At 40.9% G+C, this 20103-nt stretch overlaps 1 protein-coding gene across 5 annotated transcripts in view; it reads left to right on the top strand.

The window, feature by feature from the left end:
- Positions 1 to 20103, top strand: part of sema5a (sema domain, seven thrombospondin repeats (type 1 and type 1-like), transmembrane domain (TM) and short cytoplasmic domain, (semaphorin) 5A) — a 121106-nt gene that overhangs the window by 97634 nt on the left and 3369 nt on the right. For 4 of the 5 annotated variants that reach the window (XR_015110902.1, XM_086191440.1, XM_086191442.1 and 1 more), the window contains 5 exons: positions 11391 to 11600; positions 14031 to 14201; positions 14409 to 14564; positions 16277 to 16321; positions 18135 to 18346. Coding sequence is in view for 4 of the 5 variants with exons in the window: in XM_086191440.1 (XP_086047566.1) it covers positions 11391 to 11600; positions 14031 to 14201; positions 14409 to 14564; positions 16277 to 16321; positions 18135 to 18346 (794 nt within the window). In the remaining variant the exon portion in view is untranslated. The remainder of the gene's footprint in view (positions 1 to 11390; positions 11601 to 14030; positions 14202 to 14408; positions 14565 to 16276; positions 16322 to 18134; positions 18347 to 20103) is intronic. The other variant, XM_086191441.1, reaches the window with a different exon arrangement.

Here is a 20103-nt window from a genome sequence, read left to right as displayed (position 1 = left end):
CTGTCAGGGAGGTTTTTGCTCTTTTGATCCATCTCTTCGACCTTATTTCTGAATATTAGGTTCCTCTGCTTCTACTGGTACAAGTTGTTCCCTTCACACTTTGAAGCCGATGCTTTAAATGTTCCTGAGGGGGTTTTAAAAGAGCACAGGGAGAGAAATCCTAACTTTACATTCAAAAGTCTTAAGGAGTGACAGCCAGACATCCAAGACATTAGCGAACAAAGACTGGAAAGCTTTAATAGGTCTGTCTTGTTTCTGATTAGCGAGAGGAAGTAACAGACACAATGTGTTTCATTGGAGGTTGTCACCAGAAGCTTGACATCGAATTGCTTTCAGTGTTAATTATACCCATTTGGGGGAAAAAAAGAAAGAAAGAAAGCTGTGGGTGCTGCATTCACTTTTGGCAATGTGTCAGTCAAAACTGTAGCACGTAAGCAAGGCTACAACAGACAGATGGAGATGTATGAGCTGCGCCATACAAGCTTTAAATCCCTTCAACAACTGGTGTACAAACACGGGGGTTATGTTCTCAAATCTGTCCGTCAGGGAAAATGGAAACCCTGTTAACTCAGTTTATGTAGGTGCAAATTCTATAAACAAGGCAGCAGGTTCTGTTATTTACCTTTATTCCCCAGTTGAGACGTATACAGAACATTGAGGGCAATAATACAGCCTGACTCTTAATAAGACAATATTTAGATTAAAGTGTTTACGTGCTCCTGTAGTGGATTCCTCATTTTCCTTTTTACATGATGCAACAGAGTCCTGCATGGGTCCAGTTTTATAAACCAACACCCACAAAACGCAATACTGGAACCAAAATATTATCTGCAATTATCTCTGAGTCCAATACGGACACACCTGCAGTCGCTAAACGTGCTATACCAGGCTCAGTCTGACCTCAGACGAAGTGTTGTCCACAATTTGGTATTCGTCACCCGCCACTTTGCCTTTATTTCATCTGTTTTGATGGCTAGCAGAAGCTGACTGTCAGCAACCGCCCTTCATTTTGCTTGATGTGGGGTCAGACAGATAATAGGCTTTCACAATAAAGTAAAATCATGAAGGGAGCCTGCTAACTTGCCTTGATTAAGCATTGATTTACATGTTAAAAATTAAAAAAAAACAACACATTTGAATTTCTAATTTATCAATTAAAACAGTTGTTTTTATCCACTGCCTGCCTGCGTTTAGTTCTTTTTCACCTGAGCCCACATCCATGAATTTATATCAATAGATTTTTTTTTTTACAACACATTTGTTTGTTACCCGTGATTTCTTGCCAATTACACAAAATACTGTGCTTCACGCCGAGTTTGCAACACCAGCTGAAGACCTGCGTCAACTGCTGTGAGTAATTGTCTTAATTCAGCAGCAGTTAAAGTGAACGCAGCCAATGCAACAAGCATTCTTTAGCTTTATATTCCGCTTGTATCGGTTGTTTTACCTGTTAAATTATATCATCGCAAGTCTGATATTGTTTAAATATTTTGTGAATAAAACCAGAGCATGTTTATGAGAGCAGAATGGTGGTAGTGCTTTGCATCCCGCCTCTGCTACTGTCAAATATGACGGATAATGAATGTTTAATAAATCAAACGGTATTTATTTCTCGATTTGATATTTAAAATGTTCTATGACATCATAACATGTTTCCAGGTCCATACACTCAAGCAAGAGTGACAATATAAAAATCCTTGACCTGGATTAAACCCCTTTGGTTGTACATCCTCCTTTATTTCTAAAAATCATGCCCTTCCATGTGCCCTGGTTATCGGAAAGAAAAAAAAACTTCAATTTAGGATTTGAAACAGTTTCTTCATCCTAGGTTTTTGGTTTTTTTTTTTCCCAGTGTCTGTGGCCTCTGTGTGTGACTCCCTTCATGTCCCATGCTGGTTGTTCATCTCCAGACTTCAATATGAGTCACGTCTCTGAGGGGTTTTAAGTCATAACTGTCAAAAAAAAAAAAAATGGCAGATGAACTCCAGTGATCCACATCTTCATTTCAACCATTATCAAACTTGCTATCCATCTGGGGAGAACTGGTGGTTTGTGTGTCTGTGTGTGTAATTTTTCCAATATGTCCTCCCTCTCAAGTCTACTTCTCACAGATGTATGGGGGGCCTGATCCCTGGGGACAGCGGTAAACATTTCTTAACGTGCGGGGCTGTTTCAGAATTATTACTACTGGAGTTTGGGGGTGTGTATTGATGCCCAAAGATCCCCCCATCGAGATTTCAGTTGTTGCATCAGGTGGATTGTATATGAGCTCATTGAAAGAAAAAAAAACAGCAAAAACTCTAGTTCTTAAACTTCCTGGAAGAAGTGAGGAGAGTGCCTGAAAATAAGAATAGAAGTTTTTGTGCTCTGACCATCATTTTTGCAGCTTTTAGCATCAGATATCCTTTGCATTGATGGTCTGGATTATATTTGATATGATCTAGAATGCCATGCACGAATATGGATTATTCATCCAATTTCATCGGAAATACACACGTCCTCATAGTAAGATCTCCATCCGTCTTCATTACGAGAGATAAATTATCAATATATGATTTTAACCAAGCATTTACCATCGCTTTTATACAACATACTGAGTCGTTTCGTATCAGTGATCGCAGCTTAATGATAGCGACGAGTTAATTACTTAAGATCTGTAATGATTTAAAGGCCTCTCGTGTCACGGATGCGCAGTGATTAGTCTTACAGCTTTTGTAGACATTTTTTCTCTCATGCCTCATTGAAAAGCAAAACATTTGATCATTTGCATAATCGGCTGTATTGCAAAGTTTTTTGTTTTTTTTTAAGTCCATGTAGTAAAAGTATTTAATAAAACATGGTTTTCCTGTTTTGCCAGTCAGATGAGGTTGTATCATTTTGTGTTTACAGAGAATCTTGTCATATATAATTCATTATAAATAACTTTCTAGACGGTTTATGTCCCCCATCCTGTATACGTTTCATGGCAGCACATCTCAGAAGCTCAAACCTCAAAGAGAAGCAGTAATGTAAATCAAGGATCGCTCGATAAGCCCCTCCTACCTGCAAGCTTATCCTGAACTGGAGTTTAAAATGATACAAACTCAAAAGCTTGACAAGTCTGGTGTGAGATACGATTGTTCAGTTGCTGATTTGGCGAAGCGGATTAGTGAACGGCCAATTACTAACCAGCCTCCGTGAGCTTTCCCTTGAGCTGTTGCCAGCTGTTGTCTGTCAGCCTCCAACTTAAAAAAAGAAAAAGAGAGAAAACTTTTTAGTCATTCTCTGTGATTATGAGCCAATGCTCTGCGCAAACAGATGTGTTAAATGATGATTTTGAAGCCATATGTCTAGAAAACATATCTCTATGAAAAGAGTTTAGTCATGTGGCAGGAGTGAAAGAAATTAAAGAGAGCAGCGGAACGGTGTCTTCTCTGAGGGTGGTGTGTAATTTTACTGGCTTGTACTGGTGAGTGATGGCTTCATTTTTTTTCAGCGTGGCATGTCAGCAGGCTGATGTGTTTCACTTCAGCTGATCTGGTATATCAAGGTCGGGTTCTTCTCGTGGGCAGCAGATTAGTTTCCCTCAGCACAGAAGCCATGAGCAGAGAGAATAGACACAGGACAGAGCTGAGGGACGTCTCTGACAGATGACAACCATTCTAGCATTCTTATTGTCTTTCAGTTTTTTCCCTCTCAACCTCCACAATTACCTCTTTTATTGGGTCTGTCTTGCTGTTTATCAAAAGGAGGAGAAGTAGCTGAGGCAACAAGTGAGGGCAGTTTATTTATTTCACACATCCTGCAGCTGCTCCAAAGTAATCCATAAATTAGGATGGCAACAATCCAGAATATTCTCGTACTGTATAAGAGATAATTGAGATGTGAAGCCATTGTGAATTGAGGTTTGGGGATATTGATTTTATCCTGATATTTGTATAAGAACCAATAACACATCCTCAAAATCTAAAAAAAAAAAAAAAAAAATCACCACAAATTAGTGACAGATAAAGTTCAGGATCTTTGTCCAGAAACAATCATCCTCGTCCTCTCTTACTACGTTGGCCATGATGAGTTGTCACTCTAATAGCGGTCAATAAACATGTCTCTTGATGGCTGAAGTTTTGAGCAGCTGCATCAGATCACTACGCTCAGTCAGGAAAGTAGTTCCAACAGATTCAAAAAATATCTCGTAACTCTTATTTGAGAAAAGTTTATCAGATTACTTTTGACAGAGGTATGCCAACTGTCGCGCCTACTAGTATTCATTGTGCTAAGGTAACTAAGTACCATCTCCTTAACACATGCAGGCAGGAGAGGAGGGTATCCTTGTCTGGATCTAAGCATCCACTATTCTTAATGAGCTGTTAATATCTGATCCCACTTGCTGTTCTACAGCTCTGTTAATGACACAATCTCTCTCCCCCACATACATCTTTCTACCCCTGATTATGCCTCGGTTAAGTAAATAACCCACGGCCTCTCCCAGATTACTGTTGACAACCTTATGATTGCATTCGTCCTTGACTCCAAATATTCAGGGTGGAACTGGATTGCCTATTTCACCTTTGCCCCCCAATACTGCACACATCAAATGGCGCAGATTTTGATGACATGGAGTTAACAAATGGAAGCCGGCGAGTAGGCGCTGAAAAATAAACAACACTGGCTGGCAACGTCATTGGCTCAGAGTTATGCTCAACATGCCTGCATGAAATTATGGCTTTGAGGTTTTCACAGTTCCTTCTAATCAAGCTGAAGCCATCAACATGAACAACATACAAGAAAAATTGGGGTTTGCACACCTTATAATTTAGTGATAAGCTTGTCTTTACTCGTCGAGAGCAGCAGAATGAAGGAAAGAGTTTCCTGTGTTATATAAAAGAAAAAAAAGGCAATCCTGCACTTTTTTGTTTGCAATTCCAGGTGGAGTGTTCTGGCTCTGTTGATAGTTTTTTACAATTACCACAACCCCTCCATGGCAATCTGCAGTACCTGTAGGATACAGAGGGTTGATTGGGAGTCATCAAAAGAGTTTATGTGCAAGAACACTTAAGTATAGTTCAGCCACAGCAATTTATTGTCAAAGCAATGGGGAGTTGGACTCACTTTTTTTTAAACATTCATTTGGAAGTGATCGCAACTTCCACTCTAAAAACTCCTACGATGTTATTCACACCTACAGTTTCCACTGTCCTTTCAAAATAAAACTGCAAAATGGTAAATGGACTCAATTTTATATTGCACTTTTCTACCTTAGCGGTACTCAAAGCGCTTTACAGTGTCAGTGTCATTCACCCATTCACACTCACATTCACACACTGATGGTGGAGGCTACCATGCAAGGCGCCAACCTACTCATCAGGAGCAATTATGGGTTCAGTAGCTTGCTCAAGGACACTTTGACATGGTCACCGGGGTCGGGGATCGAACCAGCGACCCTTTGGTTGCTAGACGGCCACTCTACCCCTGAGCCATGCCGCCCACAGCAGTGTAGCGTTTAGTCACATTTTTATTCCCCTTTATGCATTTCCAAGTTCAAAATAAACTCCGCCCTCTTCCCTTTCTCATTATCTCACTCGCAATGTTAAAACCCACCTGAGCCAATTTAAATAATTTTTTGATTCCTTTTTTTTTTTTTTTGGTTTCTTTTCCCTCATCAAACAAACTGCACTAATTAACAGGTGGTCATGGGTCCAGTTGTTTGGTCCAGACCATCAAGGGGAAAACAAAGACCAGGGCTTCACCGGAGATGGCGCGCAAAATCCAGGGAGGACATTTGCACACAGTTGGTGCTAAGACAAAGAGGTGTTTTCTGTAGATGTGTTGGATAGACAGCAAGCCAGCAGAGCGCTGTGTCACAGGGCTCTGAATAACCTTCTCACACCTGAACCTGATCTTGGAGATCAGACACACCTGCCTCTCATCAGGGGTCACCACGCCACAGAGCCGACTGCAATCAGTCTGCTAGAGTTACCGGTTCCCCTCATGATTATACTGTGGAATTTAAAAGTGAAAAAAAAAAAACTCTCTGAGAAAGCATCTTATACCCAAGAGCTTTGCATATTTATCCATTAACTTGAAGATTTTTAAAGCATGACTGACCCTTATGTTTCGAATCAGCTGCTGCTTTCAATTTACTTCACTAGAGTATAAAAAATCCTCTTGAAGAGACTTGACACCTGCATATGCAATGTCATCCATTTCACTAAGCACAAGTCACTATTTGCTCATCAACACCTTGCAGTTCTTTCCTGCAAAAAAATAAAAATCCCTTTGTGAGGCATTCAAGGGCAGATTGTCAATAACACGCTGTGATGCCAAGCTGCATTAAACTAGCTGACCAGATAAACAATAACATAGATCATGGGGGGGACAAAACAAGGAATAGCATATGTGCTTAATGTACTGAAAAGTTTCTGAGTTGGCGCTGGAATCAGATAGTTAGCTTTGATATTTGATTTGAAGTTAATTATTGAGAATGCAGCTGGAAATTGGAGTTAAATCAGCTGGAAATCACAATATTCAAAGCCAGAAAACATCAGAAGAAGTAACAAAACGGCTCATGCAAACAGTTACTCTCAGGAAGAGACACCCAGATGCTAAATACGGGGGCCCAAATGTACACGGTTTAGGAAAAAAAGTCAGATTCTCAACATTTATGCTGCTGAAGTGTCAATGGTTTCTCTGAAATCCTTCAACCTTAGTTGTGCAAGGAAATTGAGATGTTTGTGGAAGTTAGTTGAATATTTGGTGGCTGCAGTTACTTTTTGTAGCCATTGGCGATGCTCGGTGTGGTCGTAAGTAAGATATACTTCCATTTTTTGTACTTCTTGTGTGTTTTCTCATATACTGAATCTGTTAACTTGTGCGCTGATCCCTCATAGCTCCTCTGGGGATTTTAATTGTGTTCTCAAAAAAATGTTTTAATTGGGCCCTTCCATGAGAATCCCCCCCCCCCCCCCCCCCCGGGGGTAACCAAATCAACTACTGCCTGACAGACCTCAGGACAGCTTAGGGAATACTGACATATCACACCACTGTAAGCAAGCAGAGCACCTCATTTTATGGTTTAGTATGGCGTGACGTACGCAAACACACACACACATGCGCGCACACACACACATGCGCACACACACACACACACACACACAGGAAATGGGCTGTGGCTACTCTGAATCTAGGGCAGGAGTTTGATTTTTCCACTTCTCTCTCTCTCTTTTTCTCGAAGTGGTCCAATGTTCTCGATAAACTTTGTTCACACTTGACATCTCGCCTTCCTCCTGGAGGTATGAGATTTGTTCACCTCTCCTCTTGTCTTGCTTCTTGGGTTCCAGATGTCTCTTCTTTTTTTTCCCTCTACCTCGGCCTTGCTCGCACGGTTGCCTTTACATGACATTAAATTGCAACAGTATTGCATATCTGTGTGGCCTGAGAGTCCCTTTTTCCCAAATAGCACGCCTATGTTCTCTCACTTGTTTACAGTATATCTTTGCCTTTGAGCAGAGCGCGAATTTGAGCAACGGGAAAGGAGGGACTCGTTTCATGTCCCAGTTTCTTTCCAGTTCGGCCTTTTCTTTTTTACTGTAGTTTGGTCTAAGTCCAGCTCTTCAGGAGTGCTACGATTAATTCTCTGTGGTTCTTCTGCGGATCGATAGATCCACTCGGTACCTATTTGAGAGGGAGGGCACCACGCTGTTTGTTTTGGCAACGGGAGGGCACCCCCTGCGAAGTAGCATTACACAGTGTATTAGAGAAGTTGAGAGTTTTATTGTTCAACAGCAAAAAAGCATCTCAAAGTGCAATACATAAAACAGGTTGAAGGAAACTCAAGACATTTTAAGTCAAATAAAAGGAAATGACGGGGAAATAAAAACTGCGGTGTGTACATAAATGTATGAGGTGTGTCTACGCGCAGTGTACATGTTAGCCTGTATTAAATGCACGATTATGAAGTACTCTTCAGAGCTGAGCAGCAGTCCAGTCTCTTGGGCTCAAAGAGGACTTGATAAAGAGTATCAGGTCACAGTGGCAGGCGGGACTGTCCGTGCCACCGCCTGCTTAGAATCGATAAAGAGCGGCGGGTCCTCGACGGGCCTGTCAACGTTCACACCAGCTTGATGCCTGTGGACTGCCAAGGTCGGCCATATTTATAAAGAGGTTGAGGATTTGCACTAGGTAAACACAGTGTTCTCTCTCGACAAGAATACAAAGCAGCCGCTGTATAAAAAAACTGTCTGTGAAAAGTGCAGGTGGACAAAACACATGAGGCCGCGATAGAAAGAGAGAAGCAAGAGAAGGTTAATGTGAATCATAGGCTGTGAGGAAGATACGGGACACAAGAGGACATGTCCTCACTTCAAGTTCATTCTATTATGTAAGCTCCAAAAATTGAAATATATTTTCCAAAGTACTGGCGACCTGTCCAGGGTGTACCCCGCCTCTCGCCCATTGACGCTGGTATAGGCTCCAGCCCCCCCGCGACCCTTAATAATAGGAATAAGCGGAGGACAATGGATGGATGGATGGATTTTCCAAAGTATACCTTACGATTTATTCTGAATTATTTTGTAGTGCAATTCCAGTCGTTTCTATGTCCCAGATGTAACGTGTTGTAGACGTGGTTTTGTTTTTTGGAACACTGATTTCATCGTCCTCACTCCTTGCCTTGTGTGTCCTCCCACCTGTGTGATTTACTCTGATTAGTGTCACCTGTTCCTCATTAGTTCCTCTCCCTACCTCATCCACCTTCTTGTTCTCCTGCTTGTCTCAGAACCTTTGCGTCTGGCAGCCATTTTACTCGTGATTTCCTTGGGGTTACCCATCTGCTTCTTGTGTTTCAAACCTGTAAGGGGATTCTGTTACTGCTGCTATTGACTGACTTCCTGTGTAATGAACCCTGTCTGTTGGTAGTATGGGATACACATTTATTTATTAGATGTACAAGCTTTAGTTTGCGGTATGATAAAAGACCCTGCATTAAATGCTCCCTCCATGAAGATTATATTTAATGTTAATTTATGTATTGGATTTAAATACAGAAAATTATCCAGTTTCTCTATTCTATTAGGTTTCGCCATGCAATTACATGCAAGCCAAGGTTTAGCAATAAAAGAAACATAACATAAAAGAAACTTTGGTAAGAGAAGTCTTGCAATGCTAAGTTATTATCCTGGTGATTTATGAGAACTGATTGGATTATTTTTAATGTCACAGTTTTGATTTTTTTTAAATCTAATTTTGAATGAATTGTGACATCAAAGCTAACCACCTACCTGTTTACAGTTGCTTTTAATTTAACAGCTGCTTTTTCTGCTTTATTTGTTGCTCTTGTTTGTTGTTTTTTGTTATTGTGTACTGTTTCCATTTTGGGTTGATTTTTTTTTCTTTTTTTGTTTTGTTTTTTTCCTCTGTATAGCACTTTGAGCTGCCTGTTGGTTTGTAAATGCGCTACTTAAATTGGCCTTTCATCTCAAAAATATGAAATATTTATATTTCTTTTTTAAATCTTCTTTTTCCTCTTCGTGGTTGAAACGGGCCTTCATACAATTTGTTTTAGTATTTATACAATAGATAAAGTTGCTTTACTATAGGCAATAATATTTTATTGTAGCTTCCTTAAGTATATCTCAGTAAAAGATTACCAGTATAAGCCTGGGATACCTCACTGTAATTTGTTAAGTGTACAGCCGAAAGCACACTCTCTTATCTTTAGTTGAAAAGAAGCACTGATGGAGAGCACACTAGAATAAACTTTTCTGTAAGGGTGAGCAAGATGCGGCGGTGATAATAGAAAAGATAAATGAGATTAGAAGAAGAATCAGACAAAAGGGGATGGCTGCCGTTGGCATGGTTGAGCGGCTACATCTCAGGATCCAGATGTTCTCCTGCTGCCTGCTTCTGTCAAGCAAAACGTTCTCCTCTTCGCTTTAAGAGGACAGAAAAAGCAAAAGGAGAGAGCGAAGACAAATGGCGTAAGGCAGCAGCAGCACTGTCAAAAAATGAAGACTTGCATTGTTATCTGAAAAAGCAGATAATAACCCATTTTATTGAATGAGTGACTCATCAGAGAAGTGCTTGGATGGTGACTTTAATTTCATTGGAGGTGATTATCACTCACTCAAACAGATGGGTTCACCCTCATTGAAAAAGGCCAGAGGATTCTCCCTTTCTCACTCTGCTCCCTGTCTCCCATCACAAGGCACATTTCCACGCCGCTGATTAATGCATGCAGTAATTATGGTTTAATAGAAATTACCGTTTCATATTTCATTGAGAATCGTCTGTTCGACTCACTACGGATGAGAATGCACAAATTAGTCAACTGATGTCGCTTGATGAGCAAGCGAGTCGGGCGTGTTGACACGACGCACAGCTCTCATTGGAACCATCTTGAGAAAATAACAGGAGCGGCTCTCGACTTGAATGATGATGCAGCTCTGATACAACAAAAACAACAGCCTTGCTAGTAGCCACATGAGGCTAGATGCTAATTTCAGCTTCAGAGATTTGACCATCCATCGTGCGATGAATCGCAATCACGGCTGAAAGATTTTGAAAAAAAATCTAATTGCAATTATTTAGACAGATTTGGGTTATTAGAAGTTTATTATTCACATCATTATCCCAGACAAACACGTTTGCAATTTAAAAACAACAGGTGGCCATATTGTGACTTGGATTAACTGCGCAGCCCTTATCCCGATACTTCTTCTTGTGATACGTTACTTGATAAACTAAATAGCAATATTTTTATTAACATAGTGCACATTGCACTCATCCAGTTGTCAAATTATGTGAAACTGACATAAGAATGAAGTGAAAACATCATTTTTGCCTTTTAGCTAATTTCCTTTTTCTTCTTCAGTTACACAGATATATTACTGTTTCGTTATTGCAATATATCAATTGTTTTGCTATGACATTTTATCTCATGCAAGGTGTCGTGATGATAGTTTATCTTGAAGGATCCCCACCTCTTATCGTCATGCTAGCACTGATGGGCAGTGTTCACATGCTGAGATTTAGCTGGTATCCAGTTGATGCTTATGTTTGTTCATTATCAGCAACAGCAAGCATCTGCAGCCTGAGAGACTCCTTACACGATCTTAAATATATTTATCGGAGTGACAGCAGTTTTTTCAGATGTATGTGAGTAAACTGAGCCTAATATTGACAGCGTCTCTGAGCTGCTACCCTGCATGTGTGTGATGTTGTGAGGAAGTCTTCAGAGAGTTGAGCTCTCAGCACAAACACGGCTAAAGCTTTTTACAGCAACTCCCTGGTGCACCAGTCACATTCACTGCTATCAAGTATAGCACATGTGATGCTGTCAGATTTTTTTTTTTCTAACAGAAAATACTACCGGGTTTGTTTTGAAAATGGTCTTGTGTGCTCTTTTCTACAAACAGGTGAGGTGCTTCGTCTCGGGAGGATTTCGAGCCGTACAGTTAATGGCGGCTGGTCTTCTTGGAGCTCCTGGTCCCAGTGTAGCAGAGACTGCAGCCGAGGAATCCGAAGCAGAAAGAGGACTTGTAGCAACCCAGAGCCCAAGTATGGAGGTCAGACCTGCCTGGGACCGGCACAGGAGTATCAGGAGTGTAACATCACCCCTTGTCCTGGTATGGGATGCACACATGTTCACAAAAATACTCTTTAGTGAATGATGAAAGCACACAAGATCAGAAGTCAATTACTTAGCCGACTCTAAGATGGATACACACTGCCACACATCACATTCAAGCTCTGTTTTTCTCTTGATTAATGGATATAGAGTTACAGTGACTGGCCAGATCTTCAGGAATCACAAAAGAAATCAGTCGCAGATAAGAGAGCTGTGGTGAAGACCCCAATTTACAGCAAGAATCAGAGACAATCCCTGTGGTACTCCAGTATGTAATTATGTTGCCGGGTAATTACACTGCCGGCTAAGGGAGGCTGTATTCTGTTGTGAAAAGCCTTGGGACAATACATTTTCAACACACCGAGTTGAAGACTGCAAGAGGAGGCTCTCTAATTAAAAGAATACTCTGCCTGAAAAGGGAAGTAAGCTGTCTTAATGGAAAAATCAAGTACTTAGTTTGGCATAAAAACACACCTGGTATCCAAAACAAGCCTGTCCTCTCGATTATTAGTCAAGGGCGCTAGAGAAGGGCAGAGGTGTCTCTCTAAAAGCCTGAGTCCACGTTTAATCTTCAGCACCTGCAATCTGTCTTCATAAGTAAGCAAAAGAGACAAGCCATCGATATTATTTTACAGTGAAAATGTCAGGACAGCTCAGATTAAGATTTGATTCATCCAGGAAAATCTCTGAGTAAAATATTGAGTGCTCTTTATTTTTCCCTTGCTGCCTCTGCATATAGTACACCTATTCATGACTCTTAATACCACAGCCGTGTGTTGATGAACAACTCTCAGAGCAAAGAAACAGATTGAGCCTAGCTTGAGTAGCAATGAATACTAATGCACACTCAATTAGCACCTCCATGAAAGTGCAATATTATTTTGAGGCAGGCTACCCGTGATGCTACACCAGTTGTAATCCTCAGATGGCTAATCCTGTCCTTTTTTTTTTTTTTCCTATAAAAGCTCACTGTGAAGGATGTATTATGCATACCATCCATCTGCTTTGGAAACAAATGAATCCATGTTTTTCTTGCAACTACGCCCGAGATGAGACGATCCGTCATCGAGGGCCAGGAATCGACTTACATGTCACTGTGTGATAGAGAAATTACACCGAGATGACAAAAAGCATCAGCAAGTTCAATTACCTGCACAGTGCTGCCAGCCATCCTTAGGTCTTTAAAAGCAATTCTCAAGTGGTTGTGAAATAGGAATTTCTCTCTGCCAAAATGAAGTGAGATTTTATCCAGATGATTGGTTAAGAATATTTACCTCTGTTGTGATTCATGGACTAAGACTTATCCTATTTTTTTCTTTTTTCATGCCTGATTATTTTAATTTCACTGCATCTCCACGTCTCTCACCATTAATCAGTACTTAGAGCATGTTTGTACTGCTACAGTCACGTTTTTAGTTGTGTGATGTTTTGATCCTTGGCACCACATGACGGAAGGAACAACAGATTTTTAACGCTTCATTCATCTTTATGAACACACGAGCGACTGTTGAGTTTGGGGCGGTGTTTCTTGGAACAGCTGGATGAAGTGAACTTCCTGTCACATCAAAACCCTCTCTTTCACACACGCGTATTCACATTGTTTATTTATGCGTCACCTGTCACTGTTTGAAATGACCCGGAACCTTAAGAAAACATAATTTTGTGTGAATATATTCCCTTAGAGAAAAAAAAAATGTGTTATTTGGCACCTATTTTCTGTTTTCTACAACACATATTGAAGCAAAACTGTTTATACATGCAATTTCAATCAAATTTATTTTGATTAATTCAGCATTGAGGGAAATTACTTTTTAAGACTTATTTGTCTTCAACAGAGCCAGAAACAAAGATGGGAATACTTTTCTCCTCTCCTTTTTTTGGCTGGCTGCTAGTTAGCTTTGCCCTTTGAATGGTAGTGCACATTAAGTGTTAGCATACCGCTGTCAAAATTCATCAAATACACTTCTCTTCACCTTCAGTGATTAAAGCAAATTTGTGCATACCGTGGTGACTAAAAAGGATTGCAAGGTATTTAATTAGGAATATGACACATAGCCGGAACTACTTTCCTTGAGGTGCACGGTGATTTGACGTACAGTAGCGCCTCATTAGCCACATCCTAACCTCAGACAAAACACAACATGTGTCAATGACTACTACTAATCATGACCTACTTTGTAAAAGAGGGTGAGGAGGATTACTCATAGACAAACCAAGATCCTGAACCTGATCTACTTGATGACTTCACAGTGAATGCTAACACTTCCCATTCCCTACCATTCATTGTGCTGAGCTAACAAGCAGCGTCAGTATTTTTCTCCTTGGAAGACCAACCAAAAAGTTAGTCTAATGCGATCACGCTGACCGTGGAATCTGACGTATCAGCTTCATGTTACAGTGATTGGTGTCTCCTCTCTGTCCCCCTAAGTGGATGGCAGCTGGTCATGCTGGTCTCCATGGTCCAAGTGCTCTGTGACGTGTGGAGGAGGACACTACATGAGGACGCGAACTTGCAGCAACCCCCCACCAGCTTACGGAGGGGACATCTGCCTTGGCCTGCACACTGAAGAGGCACTGTGCAACACACAGCCCTGTCCAGGTACCACACACACACACATACACACACAGCTCTGTGATGAACGGCTCACGACCCAATCTATCAAAAGGTCCGTAGCTTATTTTTTTTAGTCTGTCTCAGCCCCTCTGAGCGCAGTCATGCATGACTAATGCACTCCGAGGGCAGAAATGTGCACACATATAGACACACTCGACAGGTTGTGAGATGTCCTGTCATTTTCGTTTCCAGAGAGCTGGTCCAGCTGGTCAGAGTGGTCCCACTGTGACTCCAGCGGGGCCCAGTTGCGCGTCCGTCACTGCGATGTCCTGTTCCCCACTGGAAATCAGTGCTCAGGAAACAGCAGCGAGAGTCGGCCCTGCACTCCTGACTCCAATTTTATACCAGGTGATTCGCATGTGCGCACAAATGTATGCCGTTGTCTTTGTGGGGACGTGTCTCCTCTTTAGTCTTGACTACTCATGCATGACTTCCTACACAACTTTGATCATTCTCACTCACACACACACACACAAACGTCTCTCACCATATGCCCATAGCAATACTTCAGTTCATTTGCAAGAATTCTATGATAATGAAATACCTTATTGATCCCTCACGGGGACTCATATCAGGTCAAAGGTCAGGTTCAGCGACAGGGCAACACTTTTGGGGATGGCGGGGATTAGTGTCTTGCTCAAGGACTCTAGAGTACGACAGGTGATTACACGGGGGCTTGAACCCGATTGCTACACTTAAGGGCAGTTTCCTTATTCATTCTAATAACCCTGCTGCTGCTGTATTAGTTTCATTATGAGCTCGGAGTGTGTCAGGACCTGCAGAGATTACTTTCAACAGCAGGTTCTTTAACTTTCTAATGCTGGAAAGGAAGAAATGGTTCATGAACGCTGTTTTCAAAACCTGTATTAATTATGGGAACTTTCCAGCTTCCCAGCTGCATGAACATAAGACATAAGTTAGTCTTTATTCTTTTTTTAACTTGCATTAGACTAAAGTAACAGTAAAAATAATGATAAAGCTCCCTTTGTGATACTCAAGGTCACCTTACATCACATAAAATGAAAATATGTATAAATTAGAATCAAAAAGAGTCAACAAGCAGAGGGCCATCATCATAAAAGATCATAAGATGGCATTAACACCTAAGACTGGTCTAAAACAAACACTGTAAAACATAAGTTTCACCATTTTACAGAGAATTATGGAGAGGATTATTTTCCTTTTGAGGGAAACATCAGCAGCACATCTCCCCTTAAAAACTCAACATTTCACTTTGACTTCTTCCCTTTTTTCCCTTAACAGTATTTATCAATCTTCTCCCCAATTTTCAACAATTGCTTCCCAAAAAAACTAGATAAACTGTATTGGTTCCCAAACAAACTTTTAAAATATTAAAAAAAAAATGCCCAGCATTCCAGTAAATGCCAAATACACACACAGATTTCTCCTTCACACACACACGCGCACACACGCGCGCTATATTGATATCTGCTTAGACAGTCATGTCTTTATAGACAGCACAGTAATGTGAGACACCCGAAAGCATTGATCTCTGCCACAACAGGATCATTAAGCAGCCCGCAACGCTCACGTCTCTTTCTTCAAATACTTTTTTAATACGTGTGGCTCAACTATTTTAACAGCATTCACAGGAAGAAACTTTCAACTTCAGGAATCATTCATCATTAGAAAGGGTAAACATTTGATTCAATCATAGATTTGTAACCTTTCTGTGTTAATTAGCTGGGATATAATAGTCATGAGAGCCCCCTCGCAGATCTTTATAGAATTACCCATTTGCCTTTATTCCTTATCATCCATCCCCTTTAATGGGAAAGGTAGTCCATTAAGCTTCATTAGAAATGTCTTGTACTTCATTTCCTTTAATTAGAGCTGATACTTTTTATAAACCACTCCAGGTGCCACAGCCGTGATTAGCTGGGGGAGTTTTTAACCGTAATCTCTTTCATATTGAATGCAGCTTTCATGTGCACACTCACTCTTCAAGGATATGATTTGTCACGCCAGTAAGGGGTGTGTTTGTGTAGTTTTTGACCCTAACTCTGCTGCCTTCCGCTGGTTTCTTCTTCTTTTGTCAGAAGTCTCGATTGCACGCTCCAGTCAGGAGGAGAGGCGCTGTGGAGGTAATTTATATGTGTGTGTGTGTTTGTATGTGAGGCAGAGGGGGGGTGAAAGCTCTTGGCATTGCACATGTACAGTATCACGAGCTATTAGATAGCTTTCCGATTCTGCTGGACAGCATATAAATCCTGCTGTACGCGCACCCGAGACACATTAAAGAAAAGTGGTGATCTGATCACATCCTGTGGTAGGCTGAGAAGTATTGTGTCTGGGTTTTTTTTTTTCCCCCTCCGATGCTCCTCTATAGCTGAAGATATCAGCTCCCAGCGCAAAGCAGCGTACTCCAGGGGGCGGTTTATCTCAGTTTTCATTAGGTGAAGATTTACAGTAAAAGAAAGATTTACAATGGTGGAGGCTGTAATTCCCGTATCTACAGTTACCGTTGAGTTTGAGTCGATCAATAAAATTACCTTTAACACTGTTCTCCTATTGTACAGCTGCAGCAATCCACATGTAAAAAGACCAAAAAAAAATGCTCAGCTTGCGCTCGTAGCAGGAAGCTGCTTTAGGTCAAACAAGACTCGGTAGAGCTTTTTTCCTCTCACACACCTTCTGAACTTGTCAAGTGTGTTAACGCAACTGAGAAGCGTGGAAGTTGGTTCAGTTCCCATCAACACCACTATAAATAAAATAAGAGGAGGTGATTATTTCAACAATTTTACGTCAGTTACCGTATTAAACCATTAGGCCTGTAGCTCCACGGCTGACATTAAAGCTACACAAAAGCTAGCGAAGTTACGTGATGAATACAAGTTTAGAAACGTAAACTGAAATAAACACTTGACGTCACTGTGACCCTAAAGGAAAGATCAAGAGACTTATTCAGACCCGGATTAAGTTATGTTCATTTTCTCACCTTTGACAGCAAATGCTGCCACATCGAGGAAGGATTTCATAGTAGGATGTTCCGAGTTCTGTAGGACTTACATATGTTCTCCTGGTTGGAACTTTGGTAGTCACTCTTGAATGTGCTTTTAAAAGGAAGGTTTTTGTTTATGACACAATAGGATAAGATAAGATGATACAAATTAATCCTTTATTAGTCCCAAGAGTGGGAAATCGACGACAACCACATTAATGCTCTCACTCACACTTGCAGCTTCAAAACCAAAATGACTTTATTTTCGCTTATAAGCTTTATTTGTAAAATCAAACAAAATCTATCGAAGTTACAAATACATGATCTGTTTTTCATTATTTCAAGTCTTTCCTTGAGACACGATGATCAGTGGGATTAGCGGATAATTAAATCAATGTAGCGTATTTATTATGGAGATAAACTTCCATTAATTTGGAAGAAGAAGAAAAGTACAATTAAACCATGTCTTATTAGTCACACCGTTTGCTAATGCTTTACATCAAAATAAAGAAAATGAAAAAGCGGGAAGTAACAATTCTGTTTTTTTTTTTTATATGTTTTTTACTTCACTTTAATTTGGGGCTGATAACAGATGCCTTGTAAACACAAGCAGGAATCACAGCAGGAACTCATACAATTTGCATTTTTTGGAGTGGAAAAAGACGCAATTACTCTTGGAATACAAGTAATGTTAACAGTTTATAAAGTTGTGAGTTCACGCCCTGCATGACGCTATGTTGTTTGGGGGGTGGGACATAAAAACTTTTCATTTGTGAAATATGTGTTTTACAGTCTCAATAAAACTGAATCTGAAGAAAACAGATGAAAGAAGACAAAATATTTTTTTCCACAGTTTCGAGGGGTCTTTAGCCGTTCGCGCTCCGCCGTTCCATCTGATTTACAGCTTTAATTATCACATCCACTTGTTGACATGAGTTGACCGTGCTCCCCCCCAGACTTCAACCTCTTCCACATGATCGCCGTGGGGCTCAGCAGCTCCATCCTGGGATGTCTGGTCACCCTGCTCGTCTACTCCTACTGTCAGCGTTACCAGCAGCAGTCGCACGACGCCACCGTCATTCACCCCATCTCAGCTGCCCCGCTCAACACAAGCATCACCAACCACATCAACAAACTGGACAAATACGACTCGGTGGAAGCCATTAAGGTCGGTGGACAGGTTTGCACAACGTTGATTGTGGGTCTAATTTGACGTGTAGTGTTAATCAATTGATGCACACTCCCTCTCTGAGTCAGTGAGCAAGTGTTTGCACTTCCTCCAGCATCAGTTGTGATTAAGGATACTGCTTACTGCATGACTCTCTCTGTCACACCGCCTCCTGCGGTGCGCTGACACGCTCGAGCCGTGGAACAGATAGGCAGTTGTGCGCACATTTCTGTCTCTCTCTCTCTCTCTCTCTCTCTCTCTCTCTCTGTGTGCCCCTCTGCTGTGTGTCTCAGTGTGTGACTTTGTTCTGTGTCAATTGTCATACACTGCTTTCTCATAACATACGAATGTGTGGTTAGGTAATCAGGGACCTAAAACAACTCCCTGCTAGAGAGGTTCTTTGTTATGTTACTGCATGGTAGAACAAACAGGCGCTGCTGATAAGCAGAGCTGCTTTTTCTCTCTGAGTTGGATGTTTAACCCTTAAATAGTCATTTTCTATCACTATTTTGCAAATTACTTTCTTACGATAATGTGGGACTCGCTTGGCCACTTTTAGGACTCAGTGACCATCATATAGATGATTCTCTGGCCAGTAAAAATTCATTTTAGTCGTCAGTTTAAAAGGGTCAACAACTTGAGTCTTAAAGAAGCCTTTTTTCTTTCTTTTTTTTTTTGGAAATACACGTATTTGTCATCCTCCCCAGAGCCACAGAAGAAGATAGATACCCTTCTCTCCTCTGTGTGTGATTTAGGGAGCGGAGACACTCAGACACCAGCCTACTGCCAGTTAGTTTAGCAGGTTAGCATACCTCAGTCACTCAGCTTCCTCCTCTCGTTCAAACAGATGTGGGCCAGGATCTTGTTTAGTTAAGAAATAAACCTCCTGACTGATTGATTGAGAAGTGTAAAGAATCAAAGTTTCAAAGGGGATTTTGAGGTGTGGTATGTCAAATCATTGCGCTCTGTCAGGAAAGCAGTTCCACACTGCCACAAGAAATCTGATGAGGATTCTTAATTGATAATGTCTCGTAATTTTAAATTGTTGTTTCACGGCAAATATTGTACACACCCTTGTGTTACTGATGTAAAAGAGGAAAAGCGTATTTGATGGGGTATGCTAGTTTCCCTCCAAATATCAGTAGCTAGGCTAACTAGCAATTAGCTGGTCTCTTTGGGTCTCAGCTCCCTAACACACACACACACACACACACACACACGCGCGCGCACACACACACACACACACAGGAGAGAAGGGATCCCTCTTCTTGTCCCCTTTATATATGCACTTGATTTTATATTCGTAATGCTGTAACAGGCTAAAAGTTAGCATCTTTACCAGGTTATGATCTGTGTTTTGTATTATATATACAGTTTATTAGTCTCACTCCCAAAAGTATTGAAAAATCTTAATGTTACCCCCAACTCTTATCTTACTTGGATTACTTGACAGTAGAAGTACAATCCCTGAATACAACTTTTCTTTAATTAACCTTGTAGAACCCCACAAATATGTAGTCAAGTAAGAATGTGCTAACTCTTCATTCTTCTATGAGTACCAAAGAAGAAACCACTCTCTCACACTCTGATTTGCTTTATTCAGAAAGATAATCTGTCAAAGAAAGAGCTCATTATAAGATATTTAAGCTATAAACTATGCCAATATCTGGTTTTTCCGTTGGCAAAAATGCTTCCCAAATAATGTCCTTTTGCTCCAAGGGAGCCTATCGGTATCATTTAATCATGGAATAAAGGTG

This window comes from Aulostomus chinensis, chromosome 21 (genome assembly GCF_037954235.1).
Source record: "Aulostomus chinensis isolate RoL2024-O1b breed Wild chromosome 21, RoL_Achi_v1.0, whole genome shotgun sequence".
In the NCBI taxonomy this organism is placed as follows: Eukaryota; Metazoa; Chordata; class Actinopteri; order Syngnathiformes; family Aulostomidae; genus Aulostomus; species Aulostomus chinensis.
The sequence above is the reverse complement of the archived record's forward strand: the minus strand, read 5'-3'. Positions and strand labels throughout refer to the sequence as shown.